The 19877-nt window shown below is 40.6% G+C and overlaps 1 protein-coding gene across 1 annotated transcript in view; it reads left to right on the top strand.

Moving 5' to 3' along the window:
* LOC149312106 (pleckstrin homology domain-containing family G member 7-like) overlaps positions 1 to 19877 on the top strand; it is a 34486-nt gene that overhangs the window by 3113 nt on the left and 11496 nt on the right. The window contains exons 2-10 of the mRNA XM_089523977.1: positions 86 to 754; positions 2351 to 2376; positions 7280 to 7416; positions 8922 to 8962; positions 9653 to 9754; positions 10358 to 10507; positions 11511 to 11606; positions 13768 to 13863; positions 19390 to 19503. Of these exons, the coding sequence (XP_089380103.1) occupies positions 116 to 754; positions 2351 to 2376; positions 7280 to 7416; positions 8922 to 8962; positions 9653 to 9754; positions 10358 to 10507; positions 11511 to 11606; positions 13768 to 13863; positions 19390 to 19503 (1401 nt within the window). The 5' untranslated portion in view covers positions 86 to 115. The remainder of the gene's footprint in view (positions 1 to 85; positions 755 to 2350; positions 2377 to 7279; positions 7417 to 8921; positions 8963 to 9652; positions 9755 to 10357; positions 10508 to 11510; positions 11607 to 13767; positions 13864 to 19389; positions 19504 to 19877) is intronic.

Here is a 19877-nt window from a genome sequence, read left to right as displayed (position 1 = left end):
CAAGAGGTAAATTGAATGTGTTTAAAATTAGACATTGACTGTAAGAATGAAATCTTTATTCTGCTTTCTCTTCAAATTGCTTTAGAATTTTGTGTTGTAAAGGCAAGATGCAAAAATGGACTGTGAATCTTGTGTGGTAGAAGAACAATGTCATTTGCTTAGGAAGACTGAACAATGGGGAAAGAATTTGTGTTTGATTGAAAAGAGTGACACAGAAGATGTCTTTTCATCCCAGAAGACCTCATCCCCAAGTAGCACACAGAAAAAACTGAGCCCAAAGACCATCACCAGGAGGTGTGGCTTTAGTGATAACTCACATCTACTCAAAGTTCCAACAGTGGAGGATGACGATGTTGACATCAAACCATACCAATTTCACAGGCATGCTCCAGGAAGGATTTCTACATCACCAACTCTGAGGAGGCTACGAAGCAGTACATCATCAGTGTCTCAACTATTTCCACTCCAAGATGGCACAGAGAATACAACAATGGGCAGCCCAATGGCACAAACTGATTCTTTAATTCCTGTTTGCCAGCATCCTCTCATATATTCTCAGAGTTATTCTTCCTCACACACCAGTCTTTGCAAAAGTTCACTGTCATTGAGGGAAAAGTCACCCTCAATTGACCCTATATCATTTCAACCACACTTTAAAGATGGCTTCTGTGATGATCAAAAACTGCAGAACACTACAGAAAGCAACCCTTCTTTCCTGCCTGAAGGAAAACAGAATTCCCAGGAATGTGGGCAGGTAAATAATTGGATGATGACAGCAACAATATTATTTTTCATTCCTTCCTTTATTTTGCTTGGTTTTGTGCTCTCTTTACTAAAGGTTGGTAGTTTATTAAAGGCTGTCACATGAGCTTAAGCTATGATCATGCCCCAGTTTACCACACATCATTTGTTATGTGGCTGTCTAGTCTATCCTTTTCCCCAATCTAGTACTGTCTAGCTCTTTGGACTATAAATTCCATCATCCTCAGCCATCATGGGAAGTAAAAGCACACACACACAATTTACCTGCCTGTGCTCCACTGCTTTAAGCTGTTGTCCCACATCATGACATCAGTACTGGAACTAGTCGAACTCAGAGAAGGTAGTTCAGAGCAGAGGGCATGGGGAAGTAAGGAGGCAGAAGGGCAGATTTTTAATCTGCTCATCTCCTGCATTGTATTTAATCTAAAAGGGATTTTTTTTTAAAAAAAAAATGCTTTGTAGCTAAACATATAAGTCTAATTTGGCCATGAATTGCATGAGTAAATCTTTCTAGATATACAAAAAGGAAAATAATGAGAACTTCCTCTCAATCCAATCTTAGATTGGGAGGGATCCAACTTGGGTACATTTGTTCATAGTGGAATCACTGAGGTTGGTGCCTTGCCTCCCCCTCGTCCCTAGATACCTGGCTGCCCAGACTGCAGTGCAGCAGTCCAAGAGCAGCCACAGTGGACCTCGAAGGCAGCCCCCCTGAATGCACCAACCCACAGCAGCCACTGCTACTGAGGTGGTGGTGCTGCAGCCTCTGGAGGGCCTGTTTAGGGTCCAGTGTGGCTGCTGAGTGAGCGACACTGCTGGCCTTTCTCACTCATCCAGTAGCCATACCAGTTCCTCCAAGTGTACCATCTCACCCTCTGGGGTGTCACCCAGTGTGGTTCGAACCCTGCTCTTTAATAGTTCATTATGACATTGGCCACTGGTTGTTCATCATGGTATTGGCAAAAGATGACAAAAGGAACTCCCATATCTGGTCCTCCAAAGTTCCAAGCCTGACCTAGCTTAAAAGAACTATTCTTTTTCTCAGAAGATTCATACAACTTAAAGAGAAGCATGTAGCAAGATGACCAGTTTGGCTCTCATTTTCTTGGCATATGTGTGCATTTGGCTCTTTTTAAAAAGACCTGGTTGGGATCTTATCATGAAGCAACCATGAGCAAAGCAATCCTATAGTGGTGGGGTGAGGAGAAAATGGGCACTATCCAATAGAGCATATGAGAGATAAAGGAGACATGTTTCAACATGCTGAAATATGTTATTCATTAGCTTGGGGAGGGGGGGGGAACCTGGTATATTTTGGCCTGCATATTTTAGAGTTTTCCTTAGGGGCTATAAAAGGAAACTTTTATACAGTAATGTATTACATAGATAATATCATAATTGTAATGCCTGTGCATTACATAGGGCCTATGCAAATTTATTAAGAGAAAGATCAGAAATGGTGGCAAATTGGGCTTAAAATTTGTAATGTATTAGTGATCCTTTTTTCCCAGCAAGAACCAGAAGAGTGCAAATTGCCATGTTATTTTCTTTCATAAAGGCTAATATGAATTGTCTTTTTCCCCCCCAGGAATTAAATTTGCATATATCTACCAGGTATGTATATGTTTGCTTTATTATTTTAAATAAATACTTGTTCTTGTTTTAAAATTTGGACTGATGTTAGATTATAAGTGTGACAGATTCATTTCTTTAAGTACTTAACAAGATTAGTTGGCCTTCAGATCAAAGGCAGGGAACTTGGTTCAGCCAGAGCACCAAATTCAATTTTCAGAGAAGTTCTTGGGAGCCATACACATTGCAACATGGGGCAGAAGAGCCAAAAGCAAAAGTTTAGATCATCATCTGTCAGACACTAAAATTTAGGAAAGGCATTTCAACCTTTAAGGATGAGGAGGGAGGACTGTATGAAAAAGATGACTGTACCATGCCAAAATGTGAATGTCCAGAGAGCTGGATTGAGAGCCTTGGAGGGTTAGATTCTGCACCAAAGCATTTTGTCTGTATACCCATCATTTCACAAATGAAAACCAGGTCACCTGAAGCCAAGCAACATCAGAGTGTAGTCAACTCAACAAAAGTTAGTGATAAGAAAGAACACTCAAGCTAGGAGAGGCTGCAGCAGTTTGCTTTTGACTGAGCATACTAGGAAGAGGAAGATTCCATCCAATCCTCTCTTTCTCCTGCTTCACAGCTCTGTTAATTGACTTCAAACTACTTGTGCACTTTGAACTGAATTTGCAGCAATGGAAGATAGCAGGGGATAAAGGGGGAAAGGGGGAGTAGGAGAGCAAAACTGGGATGTTTTAAAAACAGCTGAAAAAGTGGGACAACAAAGGATAAATTGGGACTGTCTCTGTGAAGTTTGGACAGTTGGAGGGCAAATAATTGAGGGAACCAGCGGTGTGGCATTGATTGTTTGGGCTTGAATGTCTTAACAAGAGCTACTTTTACAAATTGCATAATTAGCTCTCAAGAATGCCCAATTTTGTCTGTCTAGCTTTTCAAGTGGAGTTGTCAGCTACACAAAAGCTTCAAATGGCTGGAAAGTCTCAGCAACCTGAAATCAGACTCTGGCAACATTCTTATGTCAAGAGTGTAGACTGTACAGCATGAGCAGTTATGTTTTGTTTTTTAAGTGCTCAGTAGAGAACAGTTTGTATGCTATAGAAATTCTTAAACCAGATCTACATGAGGCATGAGGCAATATACAATTGCAAATATAGATATAAATAAACATAAGTCAGACGGAATTTTACATTATGTGACCGTCCAAATTTTGGATGACTTTAGTGTAAGGACTTCGACTATGATAATCTCCATAAAATTTGGTAGCTTGAGCTTTCATAGATTGAGCCTACTTCGTTAGATGTAGCATTGGATAGTTAGACTATGACTGTGCATATAATGAGTTTGACCATTAGACTGTGCAAGACTGTGTCTGAAAACAGAGATTCACAATTAAGCTATGAGACTTAGTAGCCACCAATAGACTGACAACAACACTGCCTCCCCTCATTTATTCCTGTCTCACAGACACTAAACAACTACAACACCCTATTATTAACTAGTTATAATGTGTGTTGAAAAATATCACAGTTCCTTTACACCAATGTGGTGTAGTTCTTAAAACACTGGAGTAAGACTTAGTTGTTGTTATGTGCCTTCAAGTCCACTTCAACTTGTGAAACCTCTATTACAGGAGTTTCTTAGCAAGATTTATTCAGACAAGGTTTGGCATTGCCTTCCCTTAAGGCTGGGAGAGCATGACTCACCCAAGGTCAAATGGATTTCCCTCATTAATCTGGGATTTGAACCCTTCAACGGCTCTAATACAGGTGTGGGCAACTGCGGAAGACTGCATTAATTCCATCCAAGAGAAGTTGGAGAGCTGGTCACCCACCATACACCCTTAAATAAAAAATAAAAATGCCCCCCAAATGCCTGGGGGGAGCATTTTTACCATGTTTTTACCCTTACCCAGATCATTTTAACTCAGGAGATGTGTTTTTAACACCAGAAAGTGAGTGGAAGTCACTTTCTGTTTCTTTCCTCTTTCAAAAAAGCCTCTCCTGGGCCTACATTGGCACATGGTGGCAAAAATATGGTGAAAATGTCCCCATGCCCCCAAAGGGCATTTGTGAGCAAAAAGGTTGTGCCCAAAAAACTGACCTTTGAGGAACCCTGAGGGCTATAAAAACAGCCTTGGGAGCCACATGAAGTCCACAGACCACACTTCACCCGCCCCTGCTCTAATAGATGTTTAAGGTTCAATTTCCATTTCTATCATAAAGATTACTTGGTGATTTTTGGAACATCGCTATTTGTTAGCCTGAACTTTTAGACAAAGTTGCTGTTGTAGGAAAGATGAAGGATAAGAATCAAGAATGCTGCTCTGAGCTCCATAGAAGAAGACTGGGATATAAGTGTGCATTGTTGTTGTTGATTATGATGTTAAAGGCAGAGCAGAATGTGGATTTGCACTGAGAGGTCCCATAAATGTCTTTTTGAAGTTAAAGTAACCTTTGTTACTATAGCTGCTGTTCTTGCTGCTGCTGCTATTTTCATTTTTGTAACTTCTTTACTAAGTAAAGACGGTCAGAATGTTGAGCTAGGATACTGGGAGACTAGAATTTGAATCTTTGAATCTGCCATGGAAACCCACTGGGTGATCTTGGGCAAGTCACACTTTCTCAGCCTCGGGGGAAAGCAAGGACAAACCTCCTCTAAACAAATTCTGCAAAGAATGCCTCACAATAGATATTGTGCCTTAGGTTGCCATAAATCAGAAGTGACTTGAAGGTACATAGCAACAAACAACAAAGATAAAAACCTGGGACATAGTTAGGCACGGTTATGCCCACACTGAAATCAATATGTGATTCTGTACAAGATTGAAATCAGGACTATAAAGGACATTGACCACATTAATTCTACTTGTGGAACACATTTTTGAAACTTTTTGATCAGTGATCAACAGAATGTATTCTTTCTAAAGATATGGGCAAATTATCTTATATTATATAGTATTATAGTATTATATGCCAGATACGCTCTTACAGTTTTAGAACTTAGTAGCAATCTCTTCATAACCTGAACATATCTTATGACAGAAGGGTATGACACACCCTTATGACAGAGGGTGTGGAATTTTACTTCACTGCTAAGGTTGACTGAACACTGTACATGTTTACTTCTTCCAGATTCTAAGTATTATTGTCAATCACATATCTGCAGTATTGACACAGGTTTTCAATTACTCACTGCCAATTTGCAATATGGGTTGATTTAGTGTTCATACACACAGCAGACATAAATCAGACTTGATAATAGCAAGTACAGTGTGCCCACGTCATACGCATATTTCAGTTTAGCCATGCGATGAAGAGGAAATGGCGCACGTGCATGCAGCACACACACCACACTGCACTGTGGGCACAAGCCCCATTAATTTCAATGGGGCTCAAGCACATGTGAAACTTACCTTACACAGCGGGGTCTGGAATGGATCCCTGTGCAAGGCAAGGGTGTACTGTATATTTCTATACTGCTTATCGATGCAGTTTACAAAGCATAAGCTAATTGCCCCCAATAAGCTGGGTACTCTTTTAGCAACCTACAGAAGGATGCCAGGTTGAGTTGACATGGAGCCCCTGGCTGGTACTGAACTCACAACCTTGTGGTTTGTGAGTGAGTCGCTGTAATACCTATAAAGCCCTAAATGGCTTGGGCCCAGGATACCTGAAGGACCGCCTCTCCCCATACATTCCGCCCCGCACCCTCAGAACATCTGGGCAGCAATTACTTAGGGTTCCCGGGGCGAGATTGGCCTCCACCACCAGGAGGACATTTTCCATCGCCGCCCCGGCCCTTTGGAACATGCTGCCCATAGAGCTCCGCTCAGTTACCTCCCTGGCCCAATTCAGACGGGACCTAAAGACCTTTCTGTTCCGGACCGCATTCCCTGAATAAGGTCCTATAAGCCTCCTCCGCCGCACTGGCAATGGGACTGGCTAAGCCTGGGGCCTTTTGTTTTTATGCTTTTGTAATTGTGTTATGCTTTTATTGTTATTGTTACATTGTATTGTATTTTAAATTGCTGTAAACCGCCCTGATCTGAAGGAAGGGCGGTATACAAATAAAAACTTTATTTATTATTTTATCAGTAATACAGGCAAATGCCTGTATTACTGATAAAATAATAAATAAAGTTTATTTTATATACCACTGTGCCACCAGGGCTCCATAACCCAGATATTTGCAATATATCTGAATTTTCTTCTTAAGTTAAAAAAATAAAAGAAGAAGAAGAAACATTGGTCAGAATCCTGTTGGTGGATATTTTGGATATCAGAAGCGATGTCATGTCACTCCCTGTTGCTATCCAGGACTTTGGGACTTTTGGTTTCAGGATGGGCCTCCTTCAAAACAGCATTTTAAAGCAAAAGTGGAGAGTGACCAAAAATTGAATTTGGGGCCAAAAATGGAATGAGGGGAATGAGAGAGCGTTGATGCATTGAGAGGTCAGTAGGGACCTGACACAAAGGGCTATGTGATTTCCAGAACCAGCTTGTAGTGTTGCAGATCTGGGTTCAAGTTCCCACTGAGTCATGAAAGAGATCAGCTGACCTTGGGTCTGCCAGCCTAGGTCACTTTACAGAGCAGTTATGAGAATGATGTGGACAGGGGGAAAACACTGGGGGAAAGTTGGGATATCCATGTTGGAAATAAAATATGTGCATTTTCAAATATACCACCCAGTTGTCATGTGCAAAGTCTGAGTTGGTATGCTGGGGTTAGGAAACTGGTACACTGACTTTAGTATGGTCTAATTTTAGTGGACATTTTTAATGCTCTAGTTATGAATGCTGGGATCTTGGAGTGGAAAACAGATTCAGGGCTTGTGTTTTCCAAGAACTTTAGCAGTAGCCAACATTTGAGCCTTCAATGTCCTTCCTTAGAAATAATAATGTCCATTCTGTTTCTATTTCCCCTGCAGTCCATACAGCTCAACAGAACGCAGGCATAGCTCAGTGGTGGTGAGTTTGCCTGGATTTGAGATGTTCCCAGGAGACCTGTTGATATCAGACAGTGCAGCAAAATTCCTGTATCACTCAGCATCTCTACAAAGTTCAGGTCAGAGAGGGCAAAACACTGAAAGGGCTTTGAACTAACAATAGCTAGTGAAGTTTGTATATATTGCCAGCTCTTTCTTTGCATTGCAGCTACAGTGGTGTATAACTTGCTTACAATCTACTATTAGGCAGAGTGAAGCAATCAAGTGGCAGATACTTAAGGCAAGTTGGGGAAAGCATTGGCCACTTGTCTTGAATATTTTGACCATTCCATTCTGTTGGAGTCCAGAGCTGTGTTCTATTGATTGCCAGTGCTGAAGTAAAATTTAACAGACACTCCAGTTTGTTTCTGCATGAGAAAAATGTAAAGTGGAGAGTTCCTTGTTTTCTTTTGTCTCAACAGCCAAATATGTTGAGCCTGGCCTGCTTCAGTGGGTGGGCAACTGCATTATCCAGTAGCCAATATCCTTCCTTTAGGACCCCCTCAAAAGGTTGCACAAAATGCTTCAAGGCAACATACAAAAAGAACTAACCAGAGATCCACTTGTGGTTCGGATAAGATATATTGTTTGATGTTTCAAAGGATCTTCTTAGGTTATGTTTAAAAAGAAAAAAAGTCTCCATTTGTCCTTCCTCAATGGCATTGTGCACAACCAAACATTTCCTCACTAATTACTGTAGAAGAAAGCCTCTTCACTCTCTAGAAAGGCTTTCTGGGAACTGTGGAGAGAAGGAATGAATGGAAAACTGTCCTTCTATGAACTCATCAAGTCATTATTTTTATTATAAACCAGGATGGAGGTTTCTTTCTACCAGGACAAGAATTTTAGGTACCATATTGTCTCCTTGCACAGACATGCTATTGATATAAATGGCACTGTCATTCTCAGGTGTAGTGAGGTGGAGTCAAAAGGTGCTTCCAGACAAGGTGTCCGTTGTGCAAATGTTTTTGCAGGGATGTAATTACCAGGGGAGGGAGTGCTGCAGACATTTCACCTCCAAATAAAAATTTTGCCCCACTGAAATTTTCCTTCAACCCCCAAATTTCTCACACTGCAATAACATAAAGCTTCAATTGAGCATTTAGAAATACATTTTCAGCATCCAAAGCAAGTAAAGTTACTAAGGGAATGAAAATACAGCAAGTGGGGGAGGGGGAGGGGGGAGGTGTGAACAAATTTCTGTGTCTCACTTTCTGCAATGCTAGAAATTGCCATTTGTGGGCAATGCCCTCATTTTTCCCTCCCCCACTAAGTACACCTTTGTGCATGGATACTTGCCCTACCTTGAATGAGCCTTGGGATCCAGCCAACATAGCCTTCCATTTGTAACTGTTCCAGGTTTTTTCCAAGACTTCATGCATTCTTTTTTAATAATGAAAAAATCTATTAAAAAGAAAAATATTTCAGCTCAGTTGGAATAAAGACAAAAATCCTCTATAGTGTTCTCTAATTGGTAAGGATAGGAAACTTTCATCTGGAAGCACTGAAATCATCTGTAAAAGTCTGTGTCTTTCCTACTTCTTCTTTTTCCTAACAATGTCCTTGTTTCTGTCCCACACATTAGAGTCCAAAAAGCTGCGGTGGCCATTTGCTAAAAAGGGAACTGTAAGTATTTCACAATACTCTATACTGAATATTGAGCATTCTAGAGACCACTTGAAAGCTTCTTTCAAAATGCATCCCAGGATTATTTTTCTTTCAGCAGCCTCCACTTTGCTTGTGATTTTCATTTTGGTGGTGAAATATCTAGATCTATGTTTTATCAAGATGCCAGGGTAAGCTGGGGAGGCAGGCTAACCTTTCCCCTTTTCTTTCTGTTTTGATCTTCACACATGATCAGTAAGTGTTCTGGGGGCAGCTGTTTACCTTGCCTATTGTATGTCACAGGGACAACAGGACCACCTAGTGTAAAATCCTATTCTTTCCCAGGCCAAATTTTATTGCATTGTTTTGTCCTGGCAAACAGCTGCAACTCAACACTGAATGTCTGCCTTTTTCTAGCCTTCTTTCATCATCTTCCCAATGCCAACTCTTGGGGGGGAGGATCCTTCCAGCTAGTGGGCTCAGCCCTCATAAATTACCTTGTAAAAAAGAGCTTCTTGTCAAAGCTTCTTTAACTGAAGTATGCCCTGTACATTCAGAATGTAGTACAATTTTAAAGTTCAGTCTGGGCACTCAGACTTTCTCCTGCAAAACCCATAAAATAAAAATATCTAACTCTCCCTCCATATGTCTGGTGTGAAATGTGTGACTATAGATTTTACAAATTAAAATCTATGTTTTATCTTTAAACAGAGCAAAGGCAAACATAAACATATATCAGACCTGGAAAACTACCTTTCAACTCTCACCATTAGGATGTCACAGTGCCATGACTATGAATTTCACAGTATTAAGGTATAGAAGTACTATATATTGTACACCAATAGATCTTGGAAAAGAAATGTTGGTCTTTGTTTTCTTTTCTCTTGTTCTCATTTCTCTTCTCAGTGATGTTCTTCAAAACGTGTTGGACTCCAGGTTCAAGCAGCCATTGCCAACCTGTCCAATAGTGGGGGATGATGGGGAGTGTAGAGCAGCAACCCTTTGAGATTCTTCATACAAGAACTTCTGTTCTTGTTTCTTTTCCTTATAGAATACTAATAATTCTATTATTATACTGTATGAGCTTTAACACCATAACAAAGACAGCACCAACAATTTGCCATCAATTATTATTTCAGTAATTAAAGACCAACAACGCTTTATCTAGAATTTTACAGTGACAGCCTGTGGATCCCATGCCACGAGTGTGGTGAATCCACTCTCAATGTTATTCCAGACCTTTATGGAGCTATCCAAAGTGCTGAACTCTATCCACCAAAATAGGTACAGCACCTTGAATAGTTTCTTTAAAGTCTAGAATAAAACACAGTGAATTCACTGTGTCCTTGAAGTCACTGACCGCCATCATATAGGATGATGTTTAAAGAGTTATATATTTGTATTTTCAATTGACAGAGTAAGACTTGGCAAGACATCATGGCAATGCATCAACTTCAGCCAGGAGCCACTGGGGATCAACTAGATGCAAAGAAGAAAGAAGCAGTATGGGAGCTTTTCACAACTGAATGTACATACTTTCTTGATCAACTACTGGTTCTCAAAATGGTATGTTTGAATTTCAATATTGTTACCTTCCTGGGACAGCTTCTCTTAGAACCAAAAAGCTTTGGCTGAATTCTACAACGTTCTCATGCTCAGCATTGTCTTCCAGAAATATACGAGTGAAATACAATTATAAATTATTTGTACAATAAAGAATAATGGCTATTTTCAACAGCTTATTTGTTAATCTTCCAAGGGAAATTATTTTCAAGACCCCTAATATATATTCATTAAAAGGGTACTCTTGGTTTTAAAACTTGGTTTTAAATTAGTCTTAAAACTTTTCGTAAGCATTTTTAATTTGTTGTTATGGAAGCTGCCTTGGGACCCATCCTGGGAGAAAGCTGGGATATAAATAAATAAGTAAATAGAATAAATGGTAAGTCAATACTTAGGTAAATGTCATTGATTCAGTGGATCTTCTCTATTTGAGACTACTAATTTAATTAAGACCAAGGAATCTTAGTGTGTATAAGACTGCAGGATAGAAGTCATTAGCAAGTCTCAGGTCCAATTAATCAAGTGGCCATTTTACTGAAATAAACACATTGCTTTTCCCAGCTTATCAGCAATGCAAGATGTACATATTTTCCTACAAATAAAACTATGACTGTCTGTTTGCTGGATAATTTGGAAAATTATACAGCAGTAGTAAGGTGGAGATGGGAGAGAATGACTGATGAGTGCAATAGGCAAAAGTATGGTAGATATACTAAAATGAAAGCTATAGAGCTTTCTAGAGCAGAGGTGGACTGAAAAGATTTGATTTTACTGGTAGATGACTGTGTATTTTAAGTTTATTTGGCAAGAATTTCTGACTCCTGATTCTTTAACAATAGAACAACCAGTTTATACCTGCACTCTACATTAAATAGCTGAAATGTAGAAAGCTGAAATAGGGTTGGTTTTCTTTGGAGGAATATTTTCTGGAAGCAAAGCAACCTGTGGCAACTGCATGTTTTTGGAGAAGAAATAAGTAACTGGATATTTCTGTCTTTTCCAAAAGATATTTATGGATACCTTGCAGAACCTGCAAAGCAAGTCGTTCCTACCTGATGTAGACTCTGGGTTACTTTTTGCAAACTTGGAGGAGTTAAATAAGGTGACAAAAACTAACTTCAACTTTTTAGGTTGACATAAATATGTATCTGCAAGGTAATCTTTCAGGCTGCTGAATGAATATTATTATTATGTAATTAAACTAACAGTAGTAACAGGATCACATCTGTCTGGTTCCTGTTTATTTCAATAGTCCCTTCAGTAGGGGAGACACAGAAAGTGTTTTCATGCTTGGTTTTCTGTGACCTTTTAGCCGCAAAGGGACTATTGAAACAAATCTGGGAGCAAAATGCTTATTTAGGGGTAACACCCTCATTTCTACACCCACTTCCTCTAGTTATAACCATAGTTTAGTGTAATGTAGCTGTATGTACTGGACATGTTCCAGAAGACTTTTTTTTCTGTTTGTTTAAGCTTTGCTAGTTCTATTTCCAGTCCTAAAAAAATCCAATATGTGTAAACAGGCCAATATGTTCCTCCAAATGTTAGCATTCCCCACCATTCTGGCATGGCACTCTTGACAATCACAGTCCAAAAACATCAGGCAGGCCACAGCTTGTCCACCCCTAACCCACAGCAATTCCAGGTGAGGTTTTCATCATGCTGTTTATGCTGATTTACTGCCTGAATCTTACAGAGGCTGCTATCCTCCCCTTGTAATCATTCCACTTCTTCCATCGTTTTCTTTACTGTAGCAAGTGCCTTAAAAGAGAAAAAGATGGACTAGTTGCATAATGTCATCTGACTTTTAGACCAGTGCATCCTTTCAGGTGTTGTACAGTCAGCCCTCCTTTTTGATGGATTTTTTTCCCATGGATTCAAGCACCCATGGTTAGAAAATATTTTTAAAAAGTATAAATTGCTGATAGCAAACCTTGATTTTACATTTTATATAAGGGACACCATTTTGCTATGTCATTATATTTAATGGGACTTGAGCATCCACAGACTTTGTTATCCACGGGGGATCCTGTAACTAAACCCCAGCGGATAACAAGGGCCCACTCTATTACTGTAAATCTCAGCATTCCACACTATTGGCTGTTCTGGGTGGGGCTGGGTTAGGGTTGTTGGGACTTGCAATCCAACAATATCTGGAGATCTACATGATTTCCAGCCATGTGCTCAGTACAGGAACCTCTCTATCTTGAAACATGCTTAGGCTGTGCCTTATCATCTTCACCTTACAAGAAGCAGAGCTTAAAAGCAAAGAGTTACAAATATCATAAAGTACCTGTACTGAGTTCCCCTTATCAAGCTAGAGAGATGTCAATTTATTGGTATGAGGAATAACATTTTCTAGTTACTTTTAAAAGTTGCCTTTTAAGGGAGCAGTTTGATAGGAATTTCTTTTTCTGTTATGCCATTCTCTTATCAAACCTACAGTTCCCCCTTCACCCCCCCCCCCCAAAAATAATGAAAGTGGAACAAGAACTGCACTAAAGCACTTTCTGAACACTATAACAAGTAATGATAATAAATTACTTGTTTGACACTGCAAGGAATAGTAGGGACAGACAACTTAATTTCTAAAAGTACTTTTACAATTCTGGAAGGAGAATGAAAATTTTGTAAAATATTTCAAGCTGATTTCTAGTAATCCCTCATGGCTGCACTAAGCATATAAATCCTCAACTACTTCATCCTTATAAGAGGAATAATTATGGTAGTTTTCTTCTTGATGAACATTTTCACACAGTATTCTCTTCATAATCAGACATCCTGCAGTGTTGCAGAGGAATTATTCTGTGGACACAAACATGCGGGGTTTTGCACAGAAAACCTTTTTGTGCAAGAACAGTTTTCCCACATGCAAAACAAGGTTTTGTGCACCAATAGCATGTTTTTCTTCAGAATAATACTTCCTCAAAAAATAAGAGAGAGAGATCTGATATGCCTAACCTGCGATTACACCAGTATAATCATATACAGCATAGAATTGCACCTGTACTACACTGGTGGCAGATCTGTCATGCTATTTGTGTTACGCATGAAAATGTGTGAGTGTGTGTACAAAACAATATGTACCCGACTGTAGTTAACTTTGATCCATTAGTAATTGCTGAAAAGGCAATACTACCCTTGAGACAGATAACAGAGGCTCTCCATCACTGCCCTAAATGTTTTGTCCCACATTGTATCCTATTGACTTGTCATAATTATGTTTAATTATGCTAAATAATCATATATCTATCTCTAATTAGGTGAGCCTCAGTTTTGTGACCAGTTTCTTCAGTGCTATAAAGAATCACCTAAACAAACTCACACCATCCATAGAGTTCATTGCTGTCCTCAATAAGGTAAAAATATTTTATTTATTAAAAATATTTTAATAAAATATTTATACCCTGTTCTATATTCAGTGATTTCATGAATAAAATAAATCTGAATTTAAAACAATAAGAGTAATTTAAAAGCACAAAACACATTAAACCATTCAAAACAGGACAGTTTAAAATAGTCCCTATTAAGCCATGTGTGAACCACTCAGATGCAAATTTGATTCCAATTTCAATCATACTCCAAAAGCTGGCCAAAAGAGCCATGTTTTCACTTGCCTAGTTCTTAAATTTACTAAACTTACTTGGCTGTTTACTAGAAGACAATACAGAGGGAGATAACAGTATCTGTTAGGAAGGTTACTTGAAATGATCAAGGTAAACTGGAAATCAAATTCCAAGGAAGATATGCAGGCAATGAAAGCATTTTTGTCTGGTTTTGTTAGAAAGATCTCCCTCTTCTCTCTGTATTTTGTGTGAGGGATGGGCAGGGCTGAGGAAGGAGGGGAAGCAAAATCCAAGACACACATTACAAGATAAATGTTCTAGGTGTATTGGTATCTCAAAAGCCCAGACAGCAGCAACAATGTATGTTGTTAAATTTAGGGAGGAGAGCTCCATCACAGATCTTGGCTGGGTAGGGTTACCAGACTGGACTTGGGATGGCATTCCTATAACTGTAATCCTTGACAAATTTTGAAGCAGGATGAGGTACAATAAAGCTCTACAGTCAGCCCTTCTTATACACGGATTTGTTATACACGGATTCAAGCATACACGGTTTGAAAATGTTCCAAAAAAGTATAAATTTCAATGATCAAACCTTGATTTTCCATTTTTTATAAGGGACACCGTTTTGCTCTGCCATTATATTTAATGGGACTTGAGCATACACGGATTTTGTTATACATGGGGGATCTTGGAACCAAACACCAGAGTATAACAAGGGTCCACTGTATAAAGGAGGAGAAGTATTTCTCCCCCCCCCCGGCCCACCTTCCAAGCCCCAACTTTCAACCACACCTATCTCCTTCCTGCACAGCTATTACATCACCGGTGGAGGTACACTCAACTCTCTTCTTGTCGTCAGATACACAGCAATGATGCCTTCAGTACTGTGTGTCTAGCAACAACAACAGAGCTAGGCATTCTTCTATGCCCCCTCCTCCCCAACTATCTACCACCAACAAGGCAATAGCCATGTTGGGAGGGGATGGCTGAAAATGAAAGTCAGAGTTTGGAAGTTAATGGAGGATATGCACCTTCATCCTGCTTGCTCCACGATCTGTTAAGGATTGTTATAGGAACCCCATCTCACAACCCTATACCTCAGACCTAGGTGTAGGCCCAGTGTCACTTCTCAGTGGCCTCTAGAATGGAGAACATAAACCCTCCAAATGTGAGTAACACACAGCCCCCAAGATTCCCCACCACCAAACCTAGCTGTACTCTGATTCCTGCTTCATATAACCTCTTATCAATATAAACTCTCCATATAAATTACATCTAGTGCAATCAACATAGACATAAGCCCTATGGGGACCAGTGGGTTTTACTCCCAGGTGAACTAGTACTGTTCAAGATTGTAATCGAACAGAGCATTTCTAAGTAGGAGAAAAAAGAGACTGAAATATATACCACTTCCAAAGCAAAGCTTGCTCACACTGGCCAAGGCATCAGGTTTCTTCTTTTTTTAAGTCCCAGTAGAACTGTTTCTTATTCTCATCTTGTTGAAAATGGTTTATAGGGGGCTAGTGCATAATGTACTATTTCAGCTCCTGGTTGATGTAGTTGGTGGACCTAATTCAGAAGCCTCTCAGGGGAATAAGGTGGCTTTGATTCCAGCCGACACAAAGCCTCTTCCAATTTGCTCCAGACCATTTTGTAGTCTACAAGTGTCTGGAACACTGTTCATCCATTACATGCAGGGAACCTGGCAGATCATGTGGTTTCATGTCAGATGTGTCCACATATTGGTACAACTCTTCTCCACTCCTCTCCTCCACTCGAACCATTCCTGACATCATGGACAACTATCATGGGCCCCATTCAGACTGGCATAAAAAACCTGGAAGGAACTGGGCTGATTCGGATGCCCCTCCCCTGAATCTTTCCATTAGCAAGTGCCCACTACAAAAAGAGGGGCATTTTAAATCGAATGCGTTCTGTGCCTGCTGTGAAGGTGCCTGCTGTCAATCAAGCGATCGTCATGGTGATGTTTTTGCAGGGGCATCGGAGGTGTCCTCCCCCCTCCTTTTTTTTTTAAAGAGCCATGCACAAAATGCCCCAAGTGTCATTTTTTTAAAACCTCTTTTTTCTTTTTTCTTCTCTTTTTTTTCTTAAAGAGAAGAAGATGCGACACGGGGCTGTAACTAGGTACTACTCAGAATGTACAAGAACTGTTACTTAAACATAGCAGGCAAAGGACTGTTATGACATGATGGAATAATTTGAAATAGATATGACTGCTGAGACTTGAAATTGTACTGATTACTTTGTATTAGAGGACTAAGTCAAGATAATCTCAACAATTCTTTTTACTTATGTATTTTAGTCTTATATAAATGGGTGAAGTTACAAATGATATATTGGTGAATAGAAAGTCACTAATGGTTATACATGTTATAAACAGTGGGAAAAGGAAAGGAAGTTGTACGAATGTCAGAGTGAATGCAGGTGTGTGAAAGGGGGAAAGTAGGAAGAATAGAAGATCGAAGTTTGGGGGGGAAGTTTTTTAAGAAAGCTTAGAGTTTGTTGAGCATGTTATAATGGTTATGTTCGTATTGCAGTAAGGTAGTTAAGGTATAGATGCTCGATATGTGATAATGTATGTGAACCTGTATTTGTATATTTGAAGTCTATTAATAAAATTAAACAAAAAAAACCCTCTTTTTTGTGTGTTGCATGTATATGTGGGCATTTGGGTCAGATCTGCCCCTGTCCCCATTTTCAATCCCATGCAAGCTAATGCATCCCCCACTCCTTGCCCCCCAGAATGCCTCTTACACATGAAATAATAATGATGATGATGATAATAATAATAATAATAATAATAAATTCCTCACCTCAGAAATGCCAGTAAAGGATGCAATTGCCATGCATTCCTTTTTTCTTTTCTTTTTTTTTCTTTTTCTTTCTTTTTTTGCTTTTAAAAGCAATTCAGGGCTGCCTCTGATTCAGTAGCAAAAGCATGTATCATTATCTAATTGACAAGAGCAAAAAATATAACATTCGCATTGTAGGACTGTAACATTTGCATTCGCAACATTTCCCCTTTGCTTGAAGGGAGCAGAGAAACCCCTTGCACAAACTGCTAGCCCTGCTCTATCTGCCTCAAGGAAAAAAACCATGCGCATATTTGGTAAAATAATTTTTAAAAAATATGAAAAGGGGGGGTGCCTGATGTGGGCTCCGTTCGTGCCCTGCCTTTGACCTGACCTGACCTGACCCTTTTCCTCCTGCTAGAGGAGCTTTGCCATTGCCTTCCAGTGAGGCTGAGAGAGTGTGACCTGTCAGTTCCAACTAAAGTAGACCCATGGAATCAATTGGGAATAAAATGGAAATGCAGCGCAGGCATTCCTGTAGCATCCTCATATAACACAAATAATAATAATAATAATAATAATAATAATAATAATAATAATAATAATCCAGGAGCAAGAGGAAAGTAGAACAAGCAAGCACCCAAAAAATAATGCGCATAAGGTGTCAAAAGAGGCTGATGTCCCTACATCCCCCAGCTTGGACCCACAGCCCTGCTTCCCTGGGCAATCCTCCTTCCTTCTGACCCTCTCCTTCCTTTCAGCTTTCTCCACCACCCCCCACCTCCCTCTGACAATAATCCAGGCGCAAGAGGGAATGAAAGTAGAACAAGCAGCCTGATTTCCCTGCATGCCCCAGCACAGCCCCACAACCCAATTCCCCCTGGAAATCCTCCTCTTTCCTTCAGACCCTCTCCTTCCTCGGGGATGCCCACTGACCCTTTCCCCCAGCTCCTTCATCCTCCTCCTCCTCCTGCTCCATTTTAGGATCCCCTCCATGGCTCCCTTCCTCCCACAGCCCCTTTCTCCTCCTCCTCCTCCTCCATCACTTTCTCCACCCCCCACCTCTCTCTGACAGCCTTCTGCAGCCCAAAGGTCACCCCTGATTTCCCCCTTTCTCCTGTCACCCTTTGCATCCAGCGATTCCCCTTTTTTCGGCTCTTTCCTCCTCCTCCTCCTCCCCCTCCCTTCTGATGATGGGAGGGAATGCTCTGACCTCTGCCCGCCCCCTGACCCTAATCCCTCCCTAATTTGCCCCGATCATGATCAAGGGCAAGTTCAAATTTGGCGCAACCCAAGTCTTTTGAGAAAAGACAGATTTTAGCCCGAATCTGGATACCCTGGGGTAAGGGGCATTTCCTTGTGCAAGCCGACATGGATTGTGACAGAATATGAACTTCACGTGGAATAATCGATTTCAAACCCGTTTTTTTCTGTAGTCTGAATGGCCCCTAAGAGGTTTAGTACTGTATTCTCATTCTTTAAGGCTCCAAACTGAGGCGGGTTACAGATTGCCCAAAAAGGGCATTCTGCCCGTGCCTTGTTTTGCTGCGCAAGGAAGCTGCAGCGGACAAACCGTGTGGCTTCCTCGAGCAGCAAAAAGAACCCGCAAAAAGTGGCCCAATCCAGACGGGCCTATAGTGCGCCCTCGTCACATGCTAGGGGTTGGCCAAGAGCACACCACTCATACATACCTCACCCCAGCACGTGATGAGGGCGTCAAAATGGTGGTGCCCTGTACAGACGGGCACTGCCATTTTGATGTGATGGATGGTCGTGGTGCCATAATGACATGAGTGCACCATTGGCGCACTGTGGCGTCATTATGGTTCTGCAAAAAGAACCCACGCAGTTTGTCCACTGCGGCTTCCTCGCGGAGCAAAACAAGACACGGGCAGACCGCCCTTTTTGGGAGGTCTGTATCCCGCCAGCGGGTTCTTTTTGCGACACAATTGTGATGCTGCAGCTCATGACATCACAATGATGTCGCAACATGCAGATGCTAAGTGTCCATTGCATCAAAATGGTGGCGCCCATCTGTACAGGGCGCCGCCATTTTGACGCCCTCATCACTATGTGAGGGGCAAAAGGCATCTGGAAGCGCTGCCCCTCGCATGTAACAACGGCACCCCATTGCGCCCATCTGTAGAGCACCTAAGACACAGATTTTGGTGCAAACCAAAATAAGAATGTCTATCTCTCTTGGATTAAATATATTCTTGCTTATACAAAAGGGTCAGTGAGCTTTAGAATGCAGTGCAACTAACAAAGACCTGGGAAGGACCTGAAACCGTCATCAGGGGGATAAAGAGAAAATTTCCCAAGAGAGCATCAAGTCTATTTGTAAATAAACAGTATAATAAAGCCAAAATAAAACCATTTTAAGCCTCATTGATTTCAGCAGGAATGAGCTGCAGCACAAAGCAACTAATGGCATAAATCCACTGAATTCGATGGGGAACTGGGGCCTTCTAGATGTGTAATGAGACATATTTTTGTCTTGCAGTACTTCCAAGGCAACCTGTGTCAGAGCCACCAAGTGTACTGCCTGAATTATACCTCTGCTATCTTTTACTTGGAAAAACTGAAGAAAAGAGAAGACTTCGGGACCTATTTGAAAGTAAACCTGTGGCTTTGTTACTGTCCTTATTCAGCATTTATGATCATGATATTATAGTAGCAGTGCTATATTAGCAGTAATATTACTATTAATAGACAATTATTGGTTGATATAGGTAACCAGCATTGTGTAGTGGTTTGAGTGTTGGACGATGACTATGAAGGCCAGGGTTTGATTCCCTGCTCAGCTATGGTAATCCACTGGCTGACCTTGGGTAGGTCACACTCTCTCAGCCTCAGAGGAAGGCAAAGGCAAACAAACCCCCTCGAAACAAATCTTGTCAAGAAAAAATCATGATAGGTTCACTTTAGGGTCACTGTATGTTGTAAACAACTTGAAGACACAATACAACAATTTGTGTCTTTTTATGGGTC

The sequence above is a fragment of the Sceloporus occidentalis genome, unplaced genomic scaffold, assembly GCF_023333645.1.
Source record: "Sceloporus occidentalis isolate IW3139 unplaced genomic scaffold, rSceOcc1.0.p SCAF_5, whole genome shotgun sequence".
Classification (NCBI taxonomy): domain Eukaryota; kingdom Metazoa; phylum Chordata; class Lepidosauria; order Squamata; family Phrynosomatidae; genus Sceloporus; species Sceloporus occidentalis.
Note: the sequence above shows the minus strand (reverse complement) of the source record. Positions and strands in the feature narration are given on the sequence as shown.